General features: G+C 41.1%; 1 protein-coding gene across 25 annotated transcripts in view; it reads left to right on the top strand.

Annotated features, from left to right (window-relative positions):
• Positions 1–21,867, top strand: part of rims1b (regulating synaptic membrane exocytosis 1b) — a 148,401-nt gene that overhangs the window by 32,955 nt on the left and 93,579 nt on the right. For all 25 annotated transcript variants that reach the window (XM_077523854.1, XM_077523832.1, XM_077523836.1 and 22 more), the window contains exon 2: positions 19,939–20,152. In XM_077523854.1, the coding sequence (XP_077379980.1) occupies positions 19,939–20,152 (214 nt within the window). The remainder of the gene's footprint in view (positions 1–19,938; positions 20,153–21,867) is intronic.

Below are 21,867 nucleotides of genomic sequence, written 5' to 3'. Positions count from 1 at the left end.
TAATAGAGATTTATGCCATTATTTTAAGAGGGACCATATTGCACATTGAGTCAAATCCTGTCATTTGTATTATGTATAGCTTTGTAAACAAACCCAACAATAGAATTTGTATAATCGCTGCCTTTATTAGCTCCAAACAAACAGTCACATGTTGTCCTCCTCCAATGCTTTGATGCTCGCCTTCGTTTCCATCATGTCATTGGCAATCAAGTCGGTTTGGCATGAGATCCCTAAAGACATAAAATTAAAAAAAAAAAAAGATCACAAAAAAAATACGGTACCAGTAATAGGTTTAATATAGTACTGTTCCTGTAACCAGCCTTTTTTTTTGTCAGTGTAAAAGAAATTTACACATTTTGTTGCATTTTTTAATGTATGAACATTGCTACAGGCAAATACTTATTTCTATAAACACTTCCAAATGTCTAAAATATAAGGTGCGTGTACACACACACAAACATAAACACATACATTCATTCATGCATACAATATATCATGTAATGAATTCTGAGTGGCATACCAGAGTCAATGATGTCACCCCGGGTTTTCACTGGATGCGGTTGCGGTGCGGTTGCGGTGCGGTCCGGCGACGCAAGCAATTAGATTCCATTCATTCGAATGGTGCAGTTTACACCGCTTGCGGGTGCGTTGCGTGTCGACTGCGGAAGGCCTGCGGCGTGCCGCAAGCCTTCCGCAAGGATAGCCTATTTTCTATTTTTGCCGGACGCCGCAGCGGTAGGCCTCCGGCAAATGGGCAAGCTAGCACAAAACACATCGAGCGGGACAGGAAGACCGAGGCAGTTTCAAAATAAATTTCCGGTTACCTTTCAGAATAAAACACTCGCCAGCTCCTATTTCACAAGTTTTTCAGCAAAACGTGACGTGGGCGTCGCCGGCCATGTGCTCATTCACGGTTTAGACACCAGCGAACATGGAAGAGGAGAGGTTTATATTGGAGGTGGAAAACCACACATAATATATGACACGGCACATCCTTTTTATAAGGACTGTAATGTATTGTGAGTTTGATGTTCGCGATTGCTTGTTGTGCCCGTCTCGCTTGCCGTACTGAGCGGCAGCCGGACGCGGAAGACAGAAATAAAGAGTGGACCCGCACTGACCCGACTCTCGTTATTAATATACTTTACAAGGACAACCAAAAAAAGGATGCTGCATGGAATCTCATAGCAGAAGAAGAAGAAAATGTTAAATAAAAAGAAGTCCACCTCTCGTTGTGAAATGCCACATGATCGCGCGCGCGCGGTCCCGCGAGACACGTTGGGAAGTGGGCGGCGACGGAGCTGCCGGACCGCAGCTGTGCGGAGCCGGTGTGGATTGACAAAAAAATTGACCCGTCCGGAGCACGCAGTCAAGACGCACCGCACCGCAACCGCACCGCAACCGCATCCAGTGAAAACCCGGGGTCAGCAGTACTTGAGGGTACAGGTTACTGGAGCCATCTGGCTGCATAACTGCAACAAACTCTGCCACTTCGAGTCGTCTTTTCTTTGCTTGTCTCTCCTGTGCACGTTCATATCTTGGCACCGACTGGGCTGAGACATAGATGTTGTAACTTGGGACCCAACTTTAATGTTGGAGCCCAGTCGGGATGATTGGACAGAAAAACGGGCGCAGGGCGACCTGTTAAAATAAACAAATATATAAACAAATAAAATATGGAAAGACTGGTTATTTTGCCGCAGTAGGGTGGCCGTGAATAAGTTATTTAGCATGATGTCCGGGGGTCTGTTTTCTTGCATCACCCCCTTCTGTCTCTTTTTTCCAAGTTTACATTTTGCCACCAAAAAACATGTTATCGGCATTAAGAGCCCAAGATTAATCCATCCAATTTCGGCAGTAAACACTTTGCACTGGCACTACTTTGGGTGAAAATGTTCGATGTTAGCTTTCGGCTAACGTCCTCTAGCCAGCTTGTACTACCGAACTTGCTTGCTCATGAATCCAAAAAATAAGCAACTTGCCCATATATGGGCGGTCGAAACGTTATTAATCCTCATGCATTAAATAAAGGTAAACAAGCTTACCGCTCACAAAGTGATCGCTGCACACACGAGCCCAAAGTAACGACTTCCCTCCGGAGTCCGCACTCCTCTGTCTCCAGGCCCTGGTTCCTAATTATTTTCGGAATTCGGAAAAGAAAGACCGACCATTTTCTCCCTTGGCTTTGTTCGAATAGCCAATAATGCAGCAACAATGTGCCATTTTAACCGCAGACAACAAACGTGATACGTGTTTGAACGAATCACTACGTGGAGGTGGAGACCACCCAGGATGGCGACAACAAATCCGTGGCGGAAGTGACGACATGTGTAAGCGACCTATTGTGACCATGTCGAAGTATCCTTGAGATACTTCAATATCCAAGATATTGAACCCCCAATTGCTCCTGATGCTGTGTCATCAGGAGGTGAATAGGTAGTCAAAAATGTAAAGTGCTTTGAGGGCCTTGCAAGGGGGGAAGAAAGCTATATAAATGAAGTTCCATTTACCGTTAAAGAGTTGTTGCTAGCTTGCCTGATCCTTTATTACATAATATAATACGTTCTTCCATATTTACCGTTTCGTGGGTAATGCAGGTAACAGCCGGATGGATTACATCATGAACGCAGGCGCAGGAGCCACGCAGGGAAAACCAGGGTTTGAGTGAACTGGGAGGCATACTTCCGGCTTAGATAGATAGCTACCAAAATAACTGATGTTTCATATGAAATTGCATCACGATTGTGCCAAAGGTAGGCCTAGACTAGTTACCTGTGGAAGGTCTTAAAATACGGTCCTTTAAAGACTTAAAACACATCTGGGCAAGGCAGCTTCCACGGGCCACATCTGGCCCTTCCACAGTCGGCAGAATTTAAGAAGTCAAACTAAAATGTCAAGTATGCACTGTTTTTGTTTTGACGTACACGTCTACCAATAAGAGCAGCAACTTGTCTTCTGTGTTGCCAAAGACATTGTCACAATATTTTGTGACTTTTCTGACCATTCTTGCAACTATTAAAAAAAAAGAAAGCATATCCCTGGATTGGCTGGCAACCAGTTCAGGGTGTACCCCATCTACTGCCCGAAGCCGGCTGGTATAGGCTCCAGCACCACTGCGTCCCTTGTGAGGAAAAGCGGCGAAGAAAATGGATGGATGGATGGATGGATGGATGGAAGGAAGGAAGGAAGGAAGGAAGGAAGGAAGGAAGGAAGGAAGAAAGAAAGAAAGAAAGAAAGAAAGAAAGAAAGAAAGAAAGAAAGAAAGAAAGAAAGAAAGAAAGCAAGCAAGCATATCACCAGTACCAACTGTGGTCCTTCTGTTAGTGACAATCTTATTTCTTGCACGGTGGAGGAAAGGGGAATTTGCCCTGGTAATGATTTGGGAGTCCTTAGAACAGCTTATTATGTTTTCTTGCCTGCCAGACAGACACAGCCTGGCCATCTGGGTGCTTTAATTAGGGCCCGAGCAGCGGCGGCGGCGGTGCCGCTGCAAGGCCCTATTGTTTTTGTAGGAATTCTTCTTATTAGGGCCCGAGCAGCGGCGGTGCCGCTGCGAGGCCCTATTGTTTTTGTAGGAATTCTTATTATTATTAGGGCCCGAGCAGCGACCGCTACGAGGTCCCTATTGTTCCTGAAGGAATTCTTATTAGGGCCCGAGCAGCGGCAGCGGCGGTGCCGCTGCGAGGCCCTATTGTTTTTGTAGGAATTGTTCTTATTATTAGGGCCCGAGCAGCGGCGGCGGCGGTGCCGCTGCGAGGCCCTATTGTTTTTGTAGGAATTCTTCTTATTAGGGCCCGAGCAGCGGCGGCACCGGCGGCGGTTCCGCTGCGAGGCCCTATTGTTTTTGTAGGAATTCTTCTTATTGAACGAAAACTCACCAAACTTTACACGCACATCAGGCCTGGCGAAAAATTTTATATTTTAAAGTTGCCATACATGATAACAGAAAAATGGCTCTGTAGCGCCACCTACATAGGTTTAACGGATCCCTGTCCCGCTACGATTGTCCTACGGCTCCGAAAACTGTGTGGCACCTGTAGCACATCCAGATGAACAAAAACCTCTTTGATATGTGTACCCTAAAATAGACAGGAAGTGAGGTATGAGTATTTAAATGTCCAATTTTGGCCCAGTTTTGCACATTTACAGGGGTCATACTTTTGCCCGCTTCTCCTACACGGTTAACCCGATTGACTTAAAACATGGGCTGTACCATCTCAACACCTGGGACAACATCATGGTAAAAAATCTAAAGTTTTTGACATACTATATGACGGTGGCGGGGCATCAAATTTACAGTTTCAAAATTTTTACTGAACGAAGCATTGCCGGTTGTACGTTTAATCTAGAGCTACGAAAATTGGTACACATATGTAACAGACTATGACCTACAAAAAAAGTCTGTTGGTGCCATATGCTAAACCCAACAGGAAGTCCGCCAGAGGCGGGGCATCAAATTTTGCGTTTGAAAATTCTTACTTAATAAAGCATTCCCGGCTGTACGTTTCACCTAGAATTACCAACATTTGAAGACATACGTAACAGCCCTCAAGGTACAAAAAACTCTTTTTGAATCATATGCTAACCCCAACAGGAAGTCCGCCATTTTGATTTACTTTGGAACGTGTTGCCATTTTTTTGGCGATTTCATAGGGGTCATATTTTAACGAACTCCTCCTACAGAGTTTCTCCGATCATCTTCAAAGTTGGTGTGATTCATCTTAAGATGTTGAAGATGAAAAGTTATTGAAAGCTTTTTATTTCGTCGCACGCTGTTGTCGTGGTATGCACTGTTTGCAAAGGAAAAAAATCCTTCTTAAAGAAGCATTCCCAGTTGTACGAAGCAGCGAGAGCTACGAAAATTTGTAGACATATGTAACAGCCCAAGATGTACAAAAAAGTCTCTTGGTGCCCTGTGCTTAACCCAACAGGAAGTCCCCCAGGGGCCGGGCATCACATTTTGAGCTAAAAAAACTCCTCTTTAACAAAGCATTCCCGATTGTAAGTTTCACCTAGCGCTATGATAATTTGCAGGCATACATAAGAGCTCAGGATGTACAAAAAAGTCTCTTGGAGCCATATGCTAAACCAAACAGGAAGTCCACCATTTTGATTTACGTTGGGATTTGTAGCAATTTTTTGTGGCCTTTTTTAGGGGTCATATTTTAACGAACTCCTCCTACAGAGTTTATCTGATCATCTTCAAAGTTGGTGTGTTTCATCTTAAGATGTTGAAGATGAAAAGTTATTGAAAGCTTTTTATTTCGTCGCACGCTGTTGTCGTGGCATGCACAGTTTGCAAAGGAAAAAATTCCTGCTTAATGAAGCATTCCCAGTTGTACGAAGCAGCTAGAGCTACGAAAATTTGGAGGCATATGTAACAGCCCACGGTGTACAAAAAAGTCTCTTGGTGCCCTGTGCTAAACCGAACAGGAAGTCCCCCAGGGGCCGGGCATCACATTTTGAGCTAAAAAAAACAAAACTCCTCTTTAACGAAGCATTCCCGGTTGTACGTTTCACCTAGCGCTATGATTATTTGCAGGCATACATAAGAACCCATGATGTACAAAAAAAGTCTTTTGGAGCCATTTGCTAAACCAAACAGGAAGTCCGCCATTTTGATTTACGATGGGATTTGTAGCCTTTTTTTGTGGCCTTTTTTAGGGGTCATATTTTAACGAACTCCTCCTACAAAATTCATCCGACCGTCTTCAAACTTGGTGTGTTTCATCTTAAGATGTTTAAGATGCAAAGTTATCGAAAGTTTTTTATCGCACGCTGCTGCTATAGCGATGCATTGTTTGCAAAGTAAAGTGCTGCTTTGTTTTTTTATCTATACATGTGTGAAAACTCGTGAAAATTTGCACACACATCAGACTTGTCATGAACATGAATTTTTAGAGATTTTTTGTGCAATTTGCAATAAATAGCGCCCTCTAGACATTTTTATGAAGTATTTCCGATTGTATGATTATGCTAGATTTGTGAAAATTAGGACAGACCCCTATCAGCCTAAAACCTATAAAAAGTATTATGTAGCCATTTGCTAAACCAAAGAGGAAGTCCGCTATTCTGATTTTATTTTGGGAATTATGCATCATTTTTGGCTTTTTTCATGAAACTTTGCACACACAAGGCATGGAAAAAACATTCACATTTTAAATGGTCCTTGTTCCATGTAACAGTACCCCAACGTGCCAGTACCCCGACGTGCAAATAACCCAACGTTGTGCTCAATAGCGCCCGCTATGCATTTTTATGGAGCATTTCCGATTGTATGATTCAAGCACTATATAACTAAAGATGACTTGACCTAGATTTGTGAAAACTGGGAGGCATACCTATTAGCCTAAGACCTACAAAAAGTATTCTGTAGCCGTATGCTAAACCTAAAAGGAAGTCCGCCATTTTGAATTTATTTTGGGAATTGCGCACCATCTTTGGCCTTTTGATACAACTTTGCACACAAGGCTTGTCAAAAACATTTTAGATGGTCTTTGTCCTATTTGACAGTACCCCAACATGCCAGTACCCCGACGTGCAAGTACCCCAACGTGGCCCAGGTTGCGAGGGCCCTTTATATCTGCTCGCAGCTCTAGTTCTGCTTGCATTCTGAGGTGAACATTTGAAATCTTTCGACAGAAGGGAAATGCAATGAAAGTCAATATAATATCTAAGCAGAAAGCAAACACACACAAAAAATTGATGTTTGCATTTGTTAAACCAAACATCTGTTGCTCTTCACTGTGCTTTCTATATATATCAAATTCTTTTTATTAATTTTAACCATTTATGCACCAACCATACAAACAATAACAAAATACACACAAAATCCTCTCATACCCACCCAAAAAACATAAGAAGAATAAGTAAACACACGACAACAAAATAAAGAAAAATAATTCAATCACATCATTTGCCAACAAGTTCCTTGGCTGAAATAAATAACTGCTTAGTTGTCCAACTTAGTTGTCCACTGCCGGGGCTTTTTTACTGTAATAATCCAGAAATGGCTGCCAGACCTTCTAAAATTTTTGAACCGAGCCTCTAGTAGAGAATTTAAGTTTCTCGAGTTGTCGGTGTGCCATCACATCTCCGAGCCAGCGTTGATGTAATGGACTAATGGCTGACTTCCAGTTAAATAAAATAAGGCGACGAGCCAGCAAAGAGGAGAAGGCCACAGCATCAGATTGGGCAGCAGATACAGTGAGTTCGTCAGGAACTACTCAAAAAATCGCAGTCAGAGGACTGGGGCTCATCATTTTGCCGCACATAAAGGAAAAGGTCTCAAATATTGAATGCCAGAATTGCGATAGAGATGGGCATGACCAAAACATATGGCAGAGAGTGGCTGGAGACTGGCGGCACCTAATGCAAGTTGGATCTGTATCTGGGTAGATTTTAGCTAACCTGCTCCTAGATAAATGTAGCCGATGAAGGACCTTAAACTGAAGGAGCCCGTGTCTGATACAGAAAGATGATGAATGTATTCTCATAATTGCTAACTGCCAGGAATGGTCAGGGATTTCCATGCCCATGTCGTTGCCCCAAGATTCCCTAATTCGGGCCAGAGATGGTGATGCCATTCTTTGGATACCGGCATATAACATGCTCACCACACCTCTTTGTGTCGGATCCACCCGCAGCCACTCATCCAGCCATTTATCAGAATGAAGTACAGGAAAGTCAAAATATTTCTTGACAAAAGTTCGTACTTGCAAATATCTAAAAAATTGTGAGCGAGGGAGGCCAAACTCATGCACCAACTGATCGAAAGACATAAATAGCCCCTCTTTATAGAGATCCTCAACATGTATAATCCCCAATCTAGCCCATGAATTAAATGTCGGAATAGGAATAGATAGTCGTATTTAACCCGGTCGAACGCTTTTTGGGCATCAAGAGACAGTACGACCTCAGCAGTGGAAGGCACTCCGGGGGAGTAAATAATGTTAAACAGCCTACGAACATTACCAAAAAGATGTCGCCCCGTGATGAAGCCCGTTTGGTCCGGGTGCACCGCTGTGTGTATGATTGACTCCAACCTGCTGGACAGCACCTTAGTCAAAATTTTATAATCGCAGCAGAGTAAACTTATTGGCCGATATGATTCGCAATTTAGGGGGTCCTTACCTTTATTGAGAAGAAGAGAGATTATTAGACATAATGACCCTCGTTTTAAAGCCTCAGCATATCACTGTGGTTTCTTAAACTCTATTTATTCCTTTTTCACATGATACAGACATGCTTAAAGTATTTAAAACAGGATTATAGGAGTATGATCTTTGTGTTTCTATCTGTTCTCCCTCTCATTTTTCCCATCATCCTGTTTCTATCCTCTTTTTATCATCTCCTCCTGCTCACAAGTGTTTTTTTTGTTTTTGTTTTTTTGTTGTTTTTTTTTCTTATTTTTTTGTGCGTGCAAATACGTATAAATTTATACTCATTAATTCACCTAAAGCCTTATAAATATCCCATTACCCTTCGCCTTAACCAGGTACTTCAGAATCTTGCCAGAGTCGTGAGGTTTAAATGGTCAGGAGACCAGAGAAAAGGTCAGAAAAAAATAAAGAGAAAAGAAAGATAAATCAAAGTGAAATCCAGCACCGACCAAACACTTCCTGCCTTCCCCATGATTACAAAATCAAAGTCTTACGCCAACCCCGGAAGCCTCTAAATTCCAGCAAATTTAGCGAGATCTCAAGAGACCAGAGGAAAAACTAAAGAGAGGAAGGAGGGAAGGATCGATAAGGCAAAGTGAGATCCATAGAAGCCAGTACATCCAAACCATCAAAGTGAAATCCAGCACCAACAAAACCCCTCCTGCGTGGTTACAAAACCAGAGTCTTATGCCAACCCCAGAAACCTCAAACTTCCAATAAATTGAGATCTCAAGTGACCAGAGGAAAAACTAAAGAGAGGAAGGAGGGAAGGATAGATAAAGCAAAGTGAGATCCACAGACACCAGCACCCACTGATTCAAGGGGCTGTGGGAGGGAGAGGCTACTTCTGTTGAGTTTCAGTAGATGCTGGTGCGACGGATCTGGCATGCATAAGGACCACCACCAAAGAAAGAAGCCGTCAACCGCGGTCCAGCAAAGCGAGCACCGCCCACCGCCCCCACCCCCCCGAAATCCCCAGGCCGCGGCAGCACCAAGGCCACCCCCAAGCCATCCGAGCGGACACCGGTCGGCGAGCCGACCCAGACGCCCGGAACACCCCCGCCCCAGCCCCGGCCCACACCCCCGAGCCCAAGGCCGCAGAACGTGGCCCAGCGGGCCCCCACAGTGCCCCACCCGCATCCCCCTAAAAAAATGAATATGTATATGTGTGGTGCATTAAAAAAGGAAATGGAGGGACAAAGTGGTGGGGCAGGGACACAGATGGGGGGGACCACAGCGCTGCCAGGCACTGCAGTCCATCCCATCTGATGGCTCCCCGCCCCAACTCACCCCTCCCCTTGGACATGAAGTGCATTAAAATTGGAGGGGAGTTGAAGGGTGAAGCCGGTGTTTCCACCCTTCCCCACCCCACCAAGAAATGTGTTGTGTGCCCTATGTGTATATTTACAAAGTGTATAGTGCAAAACTAGTGAAGTGAGTAAGAGGAGCGACCAGCGGGGCCTCACCCAACCCGGCGGGTGTAGGCGGCACGCCCGCCCCCCAGCACCAACCCCCCACCCCACCCATCTGGCACCACAATAGGCGGACCGCCAGCGCAGCAGGGCTACTGGACAGCCCACCGGCCACCGGAGCCCGCCCGGGGCGCCAGGAGTTCTACCGGGGTGGGGCAGGCCTCAAACCCCCGCCCGGCCCCCGGAGCCCGACGCCCGGGCCGGGGAGGGAGCCCCAGGCCCAGGGAGAGGGAGGGGGAGGGGGCGGGGGGCAGACAGGGAAGGGGGGAGGGGGAAGCGGGGGGAAGACGACAAGAAGGTGAAAGGGCGGCTGCAGGGCAGGAGGGGGGGCGGGGGGAGGAGGAGGGAGGGCGACAAGGGAAAAGGGACCGGGAGGCAGAGGAGGATGGGCGGGAGGAAGCGAGGAGGGAGAGGCGACGGGGGGGAGGAAGGGGGAGGGGAGAGGGAGCCACGGGGCACACCAGAGGCCCACCCGCCCCGAACCGCGTCGCCGGGCACGGAGCAGCGGGCCGCGCCGGGACGGCACCGCCCCGGACACCAGGGAAAGCACACCAACACCGCACCCCACAGGGGGCCCATGGAGCGGCCAAGACGCAACCGCTACCGAGCAGACAACGGGGGGGGGGGGGGGGGGGGGCAGAACCACCCCCGCCCGACCACAGGGGACGGCGTCAAGAAAATTGACTAATTAGCATGCAGTAACACCAAGTGTTGATGCTTAGTGCCCACAAGAAATAAATCTTAAGGATTTAGTGAGTATAGTGTGGTATGCTCGAGCCCACTAGCAGCAACTAGGTTCCTGACTATATAAAAATAAAAACAATCAGATACAAAATACCAAATACAGAAGCAGCGAAAACAGAAGTTGTAACGATGTGGTGGCTCTCGTTAACAGGCAGAATCTTGGCAGGATTAAGTTGCCAAATTAAGATTAAAATATTCTATGTAGATAGACCATATTTGTTTAAATCTTGATACTTGATTTTTATTTAAGGCAGAGATTTTTTCCATTGAGATATAATTTATTAGTAAGTTTAACCAGTGGTCGATATTTAGAGATTGTTTATTTTTCCAATTGACAAGGATTATTTTTTTAGCAATAGTAAGGGCTGTAAATATAGATTGGGATTGTTTACATGGTAGCTCAGTTATTGTTAAGTCACCTAGTAAACACAATCTTGGAGATAAAGGAAGCCTACAGTTTAATATATCAGCGAGCTTTTCCAAGATTTTAGTCCAGAAATGCAGCACTGGAGTACATGACCATAAAGCATGAAGATAAGTATCGGCAGTGTTTTGTGAGCACTGGAGACAAATGTCGGAGTCAGAGTCCCATTTTTTTCATCATATATTGTGTAATATATGTTCTATGAAGTATCTTATATTGGATAAGTTGCAAATTTGTCTGTTTGGTCATTTTAAATACATTTTCACAGATTTGGGTCCAAAAGTCTGGTTCCGGAACTATAGACAAGTCTTTTTCCCATTTTAAAGTCGGTAAATACGTTTTATTTGTGTATAAAAAGAACTTATATATTTTTGATATTTTCTTTATTGTTGTTGGAGAAAGCTTTATAATATCTTTAGCTAAGACAGGCAGTTGGAGCGTATCCTGAAGTGTTGGGATTTGTTTCTTAACCATATTTTTAACTTGCAGATAATGTAAGAAATTTCCATTTTTTATTTCATATTTCTGGACCAAGTTTGTATACGATATAAACTTATTATCTGAGAAAAGATGATGAAGGTGTGTAATTCCTTTCTGCTCCCATAAGCTTAAATGGAACGACTGATTATTAAGTTGAAAGTCGGGGTTATGCCAAATGGGAGAGAGCCCACAGGGCGCCAATTGGGAGTTTGTAATTTCTAATGCCTTCCACCAGGCAGTCAGGGTGGCGGCTATCATTGGGTTTTTAAAACAATTATGTTGTTTTGTTGATTTTGTAATAAAGAGTAAATCTAACAGTCTAAGATTATTACAATCCTTCTGCTCCAATTCCAACCAACAGTTAGTATCTCTGTTGGGTTGTGTCCATAGCACAAGATATTGTAGTTGATTAGCTATATAATAGTACATAAAGTTTGGTGCCTCTAAACCTCCTTTAGATTTACTTTCCTGAAGAGTAGATAGACTAATTTTGGCTTTTTTTTTATTCCAATAGAATTTTATGATAGCAGAGTCCAGCGATTGGAACCAGTTAGACGTAGGTTTAAATGGAATCATTGAAAATAAATAATTAATCTTTGGTAAAACTTTCATTTTTATAGTAGCTATCCGTCCTATTAAAGAGATCGGAAGATTATTCCAGCGCTCCAGATCACTACGGATACTATCCAATAATGGTAAAAAATTTAAAGAAGTTAATTCAGTTAACTTTGGTGAAATTTTAACACCTAAGTATTTTAAATTACCTGTAGGAAAGGAGTAGTGTGGATCCTGACTTGTAGGATTCCATGAATTTTCTGTAATAGGTAATAATGTTGATTTTGTCCAGTTAATAGAGTAATCTGATAAGTGAGAGAATTTAGTTATTAAGTTAAATGCTTCCCCTAGCGAGATAGCATTTTCTTCTAAATAGAGTAGTATATCATCGGCATATAGATTAATTTTATGTTCTATTGTCCCGGAGTGGATTCCTTGGATCCGTCTATCCTGACGTATAGCTAATGCAAGCGGCTCAATAAATATAGCAAATAATAAAGGAGACATTGGGCACCCTTGTCTTGTTCCCCTTTGTAGAGTAAAACTCTGTGATGTAATCCCATTAGTAGTAACTGTAGCTTTAGGAGAATCATATAATATTGAGACCCATTGAATGAATGACTCCCCGAAGCCGAATTTATTTAAGACAGCAAAGAGGAAGGACCAGTTAACTTTATCGAAGGCTTTTTCTGCATCCAGCGAAATAACAACTGCCTTTTTATCATACCACTGTGACATACAGACAATCAAGTTAAAAACCCTCCTAATATTATTAGTAGAATGACGACCTTTAATAAAACCTGTTTGATCGCTATGAATAAATGTCGAGATTACTGTCTCTAGTCGAGATGCCAAGGCCTTAGCGATAATTTTAATATCGGTATTAATTAGTGATATCGGTCGGTAACTTGACGGGGGGGTGGGGTCTTTTTCTGGCTTTAATAAAAGTTTAATTGCTGCTATATTCATATCTTGACGTATATCACCCTTACTTTTAATTTCAGTTACTACTCTTAGAAATAATGGAGCAAACATTAACCAGAAATGTTTAAAAAATATAGCCGGATAGCCATCCGGACCAGGTGCTCTGCCATTAGGCATACTGTCTAAAGCACGATACAACTCATCTATAGTAAGCGGGGCATCTAGAATATCTTTATGTTCAATAGATAACTGAGGTATATTTAAGCTATTTAGGAATACCTCAATATGTTCAGGGTTAGGTCTATTAATTTCTGAGTATAGATTTCGATAATAGTTATAAAAAATATGGTTAATTTCTTCTGGTGATTGTGTGCATTCACCATTTATATCTTTAATAGCCGTTATAAGAGATTTTTCCCGATTCCGTTGAAGTTGATTTGCCAGGAATTTACCTGATTTATTATTATGTTCAAAATTATTATATCTCAACTGTTGTATTATAAACTCTGTCTTTTTAGATAACATGTTATCTAACTGTATTTTTATATTCTGTAGTTCTATCCATATTTGATTATTTGGGTTTAATACATATTCATCCGTTAGTTGTTTAATTTTATCTTCCAGGTATTTTTCTAATTTTTGATCCTGTTTCTTTTTATAAGGTGAATATGATATAATTTTCCCTCTAATTACCGCTTTCCCTGCTTCCCAGAGAAGAGATGGAGATATATTTGGAGAGTCATTTATTTCCCAAAAATCTGCCCACTCCCTTCTAATAATTTTATCAAACTCTACGTCTTTCAGTAATGAGATGTTAAAACGCCATATCGGGGGAAGTTTAAAGGTAGAGTCAATTTGTAGAGTGAGGGAGACTGGTGCATGATCACTTATAATTATAGAATTTATTTTTATAGCAGTTTTATCAACAATAGAATTATTTGTAAGGAAAAAATCAATTCTTGAGAATGATCGGTGCACTGCAGAGAAGAAAGTAAATTCCTTCTTAGTTGGGTTTTGAAGTCTCCAGCCATCGCTGAGGCCAAAATCCTCCATATACTCATCTATTACTTTAGCGGATCGTAATCGCCTTGTATATATCGTATTATTAGAACGATCTATTAACGGGTTTAAGACCGTGTTAAAATCACCTCCAATAATAATAGTAGAATTTGTTGCTAAATCGAGTAACCGAGAGAAAAATTCATGGAAAAAATCCGGGTCATCATTATTTGGGGCATATAAATTACCAATTGTATATACTTTATTAAATATAGTTACCTGGATAATAATATATCGGCCCTCTAAATCTGTTACTATATTATTTAGAGTAAAGAATAAATTCTTATGTATAAGTATAGAGACACCTCTTTGTCTACTATTATAGGAGGCAGAGTAAACTTGACTAAAAATTTTATCTATAAATAATTTTTCTTCTGATTTTTGTAAGTGGGTTTCTTGTAGGAGACAAATATCTGCCTTAAATTTTGAGAGATGGTCTAAAATTTTTATTCTTTTTGCCTGGGAGCGAGCGCCACACACATTCCAGGAGACCAGAACTAATTTCTGCATACAAGCAATATAGACTCAGTCTTATGTATACATCTATATAAGCTGCTTATTAATATTAACATATTGTAGGATAGCAAAAGAGTAATTAGGCAATTTATATAATTTATATAAAGAGAGAGATAACAAGTAGATAAGTATAATAGTGAAGAAACGAGGGGGGAAGTGAGTGTGAAGGAAATCTGTGGGGGATTCAACATAACAATACACCAGTAAATAGTGACCTAAGCGAGATTATTATTTTTATTATTATTATTAGTTTTATTTTTTTAAGAATATATTTTTTATATTATTATTATTATTATCATTATCACCATTATTATATAGCCTATACATGATATGAATTCATATTCTCAGTTTCGTAACCCATTATCCATACATATACATACATATACATACACATACATATACATATACATATACATATATATACATATATACACATATACATACACATACATATACATACGTCAAATAATCACACAATACTCGGCTCTACCAATTATCAGTTAGAACAGCCAAGGGGTCGAGGTTGGGTTTCGGAATAGCTGGCCGTCGATATATAATTTATCAACGACCATCGAAGTCCGTTTACCCTCCTGTCTATTTTGTTTCATTATAGGAAACAGTACTTTTCGCCGCTCGTTTATCTCTCTTGGGAATTGATCATTCATCCCGAAAGATGTCCCTTTGAGCTCCCGTCCTTTACTTTTTACCAATTCTTTATGTTTAAAATGTTCGAACTTAGCAATAATAGGACGGGGCTTATTGCCCTTACGAGCTCCGAGCCGGTGTACACGGTGAAAAGAGATATTATTTACCGTCTCCTGTGGGATCTTTAGCGATAATTTCATAATTTTTTTTATCTCGCTCTCTGGATTATCTGGGGTATTTTCGGATATACCTGAAAATATTAGATTTTCCCGCATACTACGGGATTGAACATCTAAGACCGTTTCCTTTAGCATTTTATTTTCATTTTTAATCGTCTCCAACTCGGCTGTGACAGCGACGAGAGAGGAGCGTAGCTCGGAATTATCTCGTTGGAGATCGCTTACCTGTTGGCTAACGAATTCCAAACTTGCCTTTAATTCTTTGACGTCCTCGCGGATAAGACAGAGGACGTCAAGTTTTTTATTTATGGAATCCAGCATACTCACCGATACGTCGGCGGTTACTAAATCGTCCATATCTGTTGACGAGTCATTTTTCCTTTTTTTCGAAGGATTATCACGACTAGCCGCCAGATCATCCATCGCGCAGCTATAAAAATAATCGTCAATAAAGCGTTCGAGGTCGTCCACACTGGATAATATTTCCGATCTTTCTTAGAAAAGAAAAAAATCGAATTTATCTAATCGTTAAATTCGGGTTTAATTAGAAATATAAAGCTAATTCTATTTTAGCAGCAGGACGCCGCCATGTTAGATTTTCCCAGTCTCGCTACCGGTCTCGCGATAGTCACAGCATCTCGCGCTCACAAGTTATTTATAGAGGCTCTGGATGCATTGGATCCTGTCTTCCATTGGTCTCTGTCCCACGTTCTCCATTGTGATTCTTTATTCATGCTTTCATTTGTCACTTGTTCCCCTACCGTTTCAATATTCGTCTAACATGAAATGCAGCTTGAAATTGAGTCCATACTAACCAGGGGCATCAGGATGTGAGCAAAGGTAGTGTGCGAGCAAAATATTTTACACCAAACAAAGACTGAAAATGTGTTTATTAATGTAGTTCATGTAGTTCGTGTTCTTTTCTTGGCATGCTTCATTTTTGCATCTACAGTATGAACATTGAGTTGATAGGCTTTTCTGAAAAGCGTTTTCTCTCATCTGTCCAATGGACTTTCTCCTCAAAATTTTTTGCCTTGTCAATATGATTTTTTGCAAATTACAGTCTCACTTTTTTTTAATGACACTGTTCCTTTTGTGAAACATGGAGAAGGCTCGGTTATGTTCTGGTGCTTTCACATAAAGGAGTATAAATCAAACAGTCCTTTAGTACCATATCACTGCGCTGCGCCCCACATACAGCTAATAGACTCGAACTAATCTACAAGTTGTTTGTCTTTTCGAAGGCGGAAGGCGTGCGGATCAGCTGTCTATAGGGCGCCACACAGAAAAATAGTGCCCGGCAGTAATGGAGTCTGACTTTTTTTTAGGGCGAAGTTTTGTGATGCAAATGTATCACACTTTTGAACACAAATTGTTTTCAGAAGAAAAATGCTTTATTTACTTGATCCCAGCTAACTTGCCGGACTATTTTCCTCTCGACCAAAACCAGACCAGAACTCATGTCACAGAACGTTGTCAGGGGTAAGTCAGTGATGATCGCACACCACTGGAGGTGAGGATGAAATAGAGATTAATGTCAAAAAATCCGAACTATCCCTTTAAAGTCTGCACTTCCATTCCATTGTAGTTGTTTCTGTTTAAATCTAATGTGGTGGCATGCAGAGACCAAATCATGAAAATTGTGTCACTGTGCAAATATTTTTGGCCCTAACTGTACTTGCATATATTACATATTGTCATCCCGGAAGTCATATATTGTACATGTTTTATGTAGTATTGAATGGAAGTCATTATCCGAGTTTTGAAAGACATTTTTCCAACATAAAGTCCCGTTGATGAGTTCTAACATTAGAATATGAATTAATCCAAATATTTTCAGAGGATTGCTGTGGAGCTCATATTTGATGGCGCCTGTTTACACAGCTGTTTTTTTTTTTTTTTTTAAACTAAAAGATTTGCTTAGTGCCGCTTCATCTGCTGTAAGCAGTATAAAAGAATGAGGAAAATGTGGCTCTAAGAACATGAACAGCTGGTGTACTGACACCCGCTGACACCGAGCAGTTGACGCCACCATGTTACCATGACAACCAACTGTGAACCCTCTGTTTCTGACAGCTGTTCCCATGGTGCTTGGACTTGGCTGAGCCCTCGGTTCCCATTGGCAGTATAGATAGTTGTGTGTGGTCAAAGGTCATGTTAATAACGTAGCTATCATGTTGTTTTTCCATTAGAATTATGTATGGATACATTTTTATGAGGTATGTCAAAATTCCAATGTTCAATAATTCTTATTTATATCTAAACAGACTGCTGTACTGTAATGTGCTATTTAGGGATGGCCCTAAGTTTCTTTTAAAGCAGTGCTTCTCAATGATTTTTTTTTTGGACCCCCCAAGAAGAAGAAAACATTTTGTGACAGCCCCCCATCCCCCAATTCTTTGCCGTGACTATAAATAGTATATGTCTATTAAATTGTTATGAGCACACCTTTGCAAAACATTGCATCCTTATTAACATAAAAAAAAGAAAAAGAAAAAAAAAGTGTCAAGTGTCTGTTTTGAACTGATAGCATCTAGTTTCAACTAAGCTATGTGATGTCAGGAGCTATGTGATGTCAAGAATCTTTAATCTCTTTATCTAGCCAACAGCCAATCAGATAATTCCATGAAAATTAAATAACTGAGAGTGGCACTGCCATCTACTGTTGTGGATGTGCAATTAATTACACTTTATTCCAGTATGACAAAAAAATGAAAATGGGGTCATATGCCCCCAAATTTAATTGTGCGCTTCTCTTCCCAAATGTGCCATGCTAACAAACATTACTTAAAGCACAAAATCATCTTTTAAATATGAGGGTACCACCATGTTGACACCTGTTGCGAACAGCACACGCAATCTGTTAACGGGAGTGCACCTGCCATTTGGGATCGAAGTAAAGCATTACAGTACAACAAAACGTACAAGTCTGTTAGAGTGAACATTCAAATTTAGTGTCTGCTGAATGGGATCTTAGCAAATCAGTCCAACAGAGGTGGGCATTTTACAAAATTTCCATCATTCATCACCAGCCTGGGTAGCTGGGTCGCATCGTCGGTCGGTCATTTCTTTTCAAGCTGAACCAAACTGTAATTGTCAGTCCATCATGCTAGTTTAACCACGCTTCCATCATCGCTTTTGTCGCCACTATTTTAGGACTGACAGACATGGGTGGGGGATTCTGTCAGTCGTCATTCTCCAATAAAAACGGGTGCTCCATCTGTAACGGACTGACAGACACTCCCGACGGAGTGTCACCTCTGCTATTCAATAATCAAATAAGCAAATACATCATTATACCGTCATTCTATTCAGTCGTTAAATAACTAAACACAATATAAACAATACACACTCACATGAAACATCATTAATGTAGCCGAAACTAGGAACTAGCATAAACTGACGTGACATCACACACGAGCAGCCGCATATGCTATAATGTACAATAAACACTTTAAAGTAGAGCTGTCAAAATTAATTGATTCATGGACAAGGAATCGATTATCAAATTAATAGACAATTACTTTAATAATCGAGTAATCGTTTGAAGGCATTTTTTCATTTAAATTATCCTTTTTTTTTCTTTTTTTCTTTTTTTTTTTAAATATTACCATTTGAATATGGAGTACAAAAAATAACCACCAATCACTGGTTAATAAAGAGGAAAAAATGTTGTTGCAATACATTTAATGCAAAATTAAAATGAATCCGATTAGTCGAATAAACAATTGATAGATTAATAGATTCTATAACTATCTAGAGTTACAGCATTACTTCTAAAGCCTAATTTATGCCTCCACGTTTGCTCTCGCGTTGATGACCGCCGTAGATCACATGATCTAGGGCGTTCATGAATTTTAAGTGCCGCGTCGCTCGTGGCCGGCTGCGGTGCACACGTCGCCAATCCTTGAACGCCGTAGATGGCGGGGCGTAGCTCGCTTCTGATTGGTCCGTTCGATGGCGTTTTTTTCTTTTTTTTTTCTCTCTCTCCCCGCCCCCCGCCCAGATAGTTTCCGTGAAGGCAACTGGCGGCGCAAATGGACTTCCTGCTCGGAGACCACGGCTGTGCATGTGGATATGTGCCTGGGACGAGAGGCGGAAAACAACAATAACTTAAAAAAAACAAAAAAAAACAAACCTGTGTTCGCTAAGCGCATGGCTGTTGTGTTTTGGCGAGTTTACGGCCGACACCGGTGCAAATTGGCAATAATTAATTGCCACGGTGATGAACTTACTCTCCCCCCGGCTTTGTTTCGTGTTTCTGAATTAAATTGAACTTCCTGAATCCGTCATAAAATGCAGAGGAATTGCCACTCTGTGGCGTCCCAGCCATAGCGACAGCGGGACTTGGCGTGAAACTCCAGCAGACACAGATGTGTATTGCGCACAAGTAGGAAGGCAAACGCACGAGCGGAGCTACGCCGTAACGCCTCCACACGAGCCTCTCGCAGAAGCATACTGAGGCCTTTACTGATTAAACTCATCTTTTGGCATCTACACACAACGAGAAACGTGTGGGTATACAGCTAACCTGTAACTCTGAAGTTGGATGGCACGAGCGAGCGCTAGCTGCTCAAAAAAAATCTACTTCACTCTCATTCGGTGCAAGACTCGAGGTGCATTCAATGACCGCTCACATGTACTCAATTTTGTTTCGTTTTTTGTGTAAATCATTCAGCTATTCTAAAACCTATCTCACTTTTATCCATGAGGAAGTTTGAACAGGAACCCTGTAAAGTTTTCCAAATTTACAAAAAGTTCCTCTCCTTTTCTCACAGAACACTGCACCAGCAGTTTGAGAGCTATAAACAGGAGGTGCGTCGCATCGGGGCGGAGACAAGGCGTCAGCAGACACAGCAGAAGGATGACGCGCCCACCTGTGGCATCTGCCGCAAGACCAAGTTTGCGGATGGCTGTGGTCACTTGTGCTCCTATTGCCAAACCAAATTCTGTGCCCGTTGTGGGGGCCGGGTCTCCCTGCGTTCCAACAATGTGAGAATACCATACAGCTCTTTTCCCACTTTCATACTCCCACTCACATACTCATCATTTCTGCTTTTGCTGCTATACAGCCATGAGTTTATCATCTGCTTCTATGATTCCTGGTCACACTTTGGGAGACCAAAGGGTGTTGGAAGAATCTCTGGGGATCACTACAGCTATTGGCCCTACTCATTTTTTTTTAGAAGGATATAATGTTGTGGAGTGGTTTAAAAAAACAAAAAAAACACTGAACCTCACTTGAATGCAAAAGCTCACCTCTTAGTGTATCACATCAGTGTTTTTCTGTCTTACATTTTCCCATCACGCAAGCATGTAAAGCAGTAACTAATCCCACACGCAAACAAAAACACAGTTGTATGAGAGTGATGGCTGCACATTTTTCCAAAAATAACAAAAAAACAAAAAAAACAAATATAATATGCCGGATTTACAGTTGTTTTTAAGCCTTATTTGGATGTTCAAATGTTTGGATATCAATCCAGTTTATATTAGATTTGATGTTGTGGTTTTGAAAATATTGTGTGTAATTAAAATGACAGTTAAGAGTTTCATTGGATCTGATTTTATAACTAGAAATACGTGAATATTTGATGTGTAACAAAAGCCGATTTGAATCAGAAAATTGTTTTTAATTTAACCAAAATGAATTGTTTTAAAATGCACCATCCATGAATCTTACCGCACCCCATTGATTGAGATATATGTCGAATCACCTTTTATGAGAGATGCAGATCAGGTATAAATTGGTCTAAATCGGTTTGATGTTGATGATTTGTTATTTCTTTAATTTAATTAAGATAAATAGTTTGGACATTGAAGTGCTGTTGTTACATATTAATAAACATAACAGCTACAGCCGTATCATATCAAATTGAATGATAATCCAGCTGTATCAAACAAAATCAAATTGTTCCAGTTGAAAATTTATGATTCTTGGATCGTATCGTGCTCCATGCATCGATTCGAAATACATAACAAATCATCTTTTCTCGGAGAGATGAACTGTCACAGGTATGCAGGGGGTTGTGGAACCAAATGCAGGAAGCAGTGAGGGAAGTCAGGTGTGCTCACAAAAATGTTTAATCAACAAAACATAAAAAGAAAACTAGGCTTACTATCAAAAATAAAGTAATACACAAAACAGATTCAAAGAAACAAACAACACTCAAACTAAACTTACATTAACAAGACTACTAAACAGTATAAGGAGCGAAAGCAAACAAAATGGAAACAGAAACCAGGAACTAAATACAAGAAAAGCAACGGGATAATGAAAAACACCTGGACACGGCAAAAGTGGCTGAAGGATCTGATTGGTAGACAAAGGCTGACAAACAATGGACACAATACCATAATGAGAAAGACCTGAACCAACAAAACAAGACACAACATGAAGCAAAACCAAATGCGAAAATAAACAAATATGGATCATAACATGAACACCTGACTGAATACTATTGCAAGAACAAATTCAACCACACCTCATCACACTCAACAATTTGTTTGTCTTCCACACATGTAAACGTCAATGTAGGAGGTAAAATAATTACAGTGGTCTGAACTTCAGTAGCCTTATAGTTGTTTATGGCCAATAGGGGCTCATGAAATGACTTAGAAGAAATAAACAACGCTTTTATTGTTTCCATAGCCTTCTATATGTCTTGTATGCACTAAAACAAAACATTCAAGACAAATTCAAGGCA

Source organism: Festucalex cinctus, chromosome 6, assembly GCF_051991245.1.
Source record: "Festucalex cinctus isolate MCC-2025b chromosome 6, RoL_Fcin_1.0, whole genome shotgun sequence".
NCBI classification, from domain to species: Eukaryota; Metazoa; Chordata; class Actinopteri; order Syngnathiformes; family Syngnathidae; genus Festucalex; species Festucalex cinctus.
The sequence above is the reverse complement of the archived record's forward strand: the minus strand, read 5'-3'. Positions and strand labels throughout refer to the sequence as shown.